A 2500-nucleotide genomic window follows, 5' to 3' on the forward strand; every position below is an offset into this window, starting at 1 on the left:
AAAGTTATGTGGTGTGCATGGTGAGAAGGGAAACCGTAGTACGCGGAGAAAAACCTCTCCGAGCAGAATAGAGAATCAAGAAACGTAACCCTCATATGACATTGAGTTCGGTAATCGCAGCGGGGTCAGATTGTTTGAGAGCGAGTGCGATGTCAAATCACTGCACCCACCCATCTTCCTTGATATGTTTTTGAAAATAAGCGTAAACCCTCCCCGCTGAATTCTGTAATGCTACCAATGAACATCGCAAGTTGTTGTGGTATTTTTCTGAACGGATCCTTCTACTGTCTTTGAGATTCGTTCATTGTCTGCAGACGCTTGATCTCCTGTGCCACATAACGAATGCTTCAAATGTGGAAACTATTTGCGAGAAGCTGTTATCATATCTCAAGTCTACAACAGATGTCGACGTGTACTTCAGAACAGATTTGGTTGATAGAATCACTGAGCTTGCTGAGAGATATCCTTCTAATAATATGTGCGCACTGAAATGCATAGATTCTATTCATAATTAGCGGCCAATGAATTATTCTTTTTTTCTTGTGCTAATTTGAGCAACTAACCTCGTTCGGAAGCAGCACTTTTTAAAATTTTGTCCATGCTTACTAAGCTAGTTGGTCTAATTTAGCACATAGACAAAAAGGAGATAACCTGTTCGCCACTGTTATGAATTTGGCTCATTCTGTGTGGCTCCAAGAAAAATCAGCACGGATTTGTTCAATACATTGATAACACTAATCTCTAGTTGTCTGGTATCTTCCGGCCAAGCAACCTTGTTCCCAAGACCTCAGAAACGAAGGAAGAGGTCCTGGGTTATTAGGTTGCCGGCCAGGCCGGAGTTCACAATTAAGACCTTGTATTATGTTGTAGTCTTCAGCAAAGAGGCCAACGAGTTTATTTTTTCGTTTTTTTGTCAGTAGGGGCTCTTGAGGTGACAATAAGGTTTCATGAAAACCATCGTGCTGCTCGTATAGCATGTGTGTTTGTCGTCGTCCGCACATCAAATCTATGTTTCTTTCTTTTTGGGCACGATTTATCTTTCAAAAATAGCCCGTCTACTCCTTCGTTGCCGTACAAAACCCTAGATTATTATATGGAGGATAAAGTCTCCTAGTTCTGGGCTTGTGAACTAAATTTGCTCTTAATTAAAAGGTCCAATAAATAAATGATTTCCGTAGCTTAAAGCGTCGGGAAAGCTATGCATGGACCAAGGAGGCTTATCCTCACTCCTTGCAGAATACCGTTTAGGCTGAAATTGAGAGTTAGAGGACGTAGAAACTTGTTGGCATATTGTAAGAATAATTTGTCCTTTGACTAATTCCAACTTTGCGAGATGTAATCTTCAATTTTCCTTGTTTGAAATCATTACCAATGCAGAGTTTTAGCCTTGACACTTTCGCCAAATATGCTCCCGACAACTCGTGGTATATCCTGACCATGAATGAAGTGTTTGAGCTCGGTGGGCCACTTGCCAGAGAAGCTGTGTCACATAACTTATTGCGACTTCTCGCGGAAGGTGAGTTGCTAGACGCAGCAGGCAGCGTACTTTACTCTTAGCCCTCCCCAACTCCCCCCCCCCCCCCCGCCCTCCCAACTTCGTTTAATTTTTTTCCGTTCCTCCCCTTCCTCATTGGTTTTGAGGGTCAGGGTAAAGGGAAGGCTTTGAAAACGGTTTAAGGAGGCTCGAAATAGCTTCTCCTTTTTTTCACACAAATAAACATATTCTGCCCTTAGACATAGTTAGGGTAATCATATAAAGACGAAATTTGGCCAGGGTATTAATTAAGTCCCCTTCATAGATTTCTCACATCACATTTTTCTCCAATTACCGTTACCATGGCAGCGATATAAGGCTTTTTTTTTGTTTTTTGAAGAAAAAAACGGGACGGTAAAATCTTCCTATACGGCGTAACCTAATGCCCAAGTTTCGTCTTGATATAATTACCCTGACTATACCTAAGGACAGAATATGTTTCTTTGTATGAAGAAAGGAGAAACTGTTTCGAGCCTCACTAAGAGCACACTGTCTGTTAGCTATAACACTGAACTAGCAAAGTCAAGGTTCCAGATGAAAAAAAGCCAATTTACAAGTGAATGAAACCTTCTTCCGTGAAAGGTTTACCATTTTCGTGATTTCAGGAAAGAGCAAGGTCATCTAGGTGTTGGATTAAGAATTCAGGGTTTCACTGACGTATTCTTAAGTCTGATGGTTTATAACAAACCATCAATGTGGAAAGTTGCGCAGCTTTATTCTTAAAAAAAACGTTAACATATTTTTTCTTTTATACCGACAGGAACTGACGATGAAGATGCAGACAACGAAATTCGTCGATTCGCTGTTACGACGTACATGGATCTACTTGAAAAACCAGTTTTACCGGACATTCTTGTCAGAGTTATTAGCTGGGTGAGTTCTAACCAAAATGGTGAATTTATCACAGGTTTTGATTGGAGGAAGCCAGGGAGCGGATGTTGACAGACTAAACATGGTTCTTTTACA

General features: G+C 40.9%; 1 protein-coding gene across 2 annotated transcripts in view; it reads left to right on the forward strand.

The window, feature by feature from the left end:
* The window catches only part of LOC138008186 (uncharacterized), a 34576-nt gene that overhangs the window by 19735 nt on the left and 12341 nt on the right, over positions 1–2500 (forward strand). For both annotated transcript variants that reach the window (XM_068855417.1, XM_068855418.1), the window contains 3 exons: positions 315–460; positions 1404–1516; positions 2295–2407. In XM_068855417.1, the coding sequence (XP_068711518.1) occupies positions 315–460; positions 1404–1516; positions 2295–2407 (372 nt within the window). The remainder of the gene's footprint in view (positions 1–314; positions 461–1403; positions 1517–2294; positions 2408–2500) is intronic.

The sequence above is a fragment of the Montipora foliosa genome, chromosome 6 (assembly GCF_036669935.1).
Source record: "Montipora foliosa isolate CH-2021 chromosome 6, ASM3666993v2, whole genome shotgun sequence".
NCBI classification, from domain to species: domain Eukaryota; kingdom Metazoa; phylum Cnidaria; class Anthozoa; order Scleractinia; family Acroporidae; genus Montipora; species Montipora foliosa.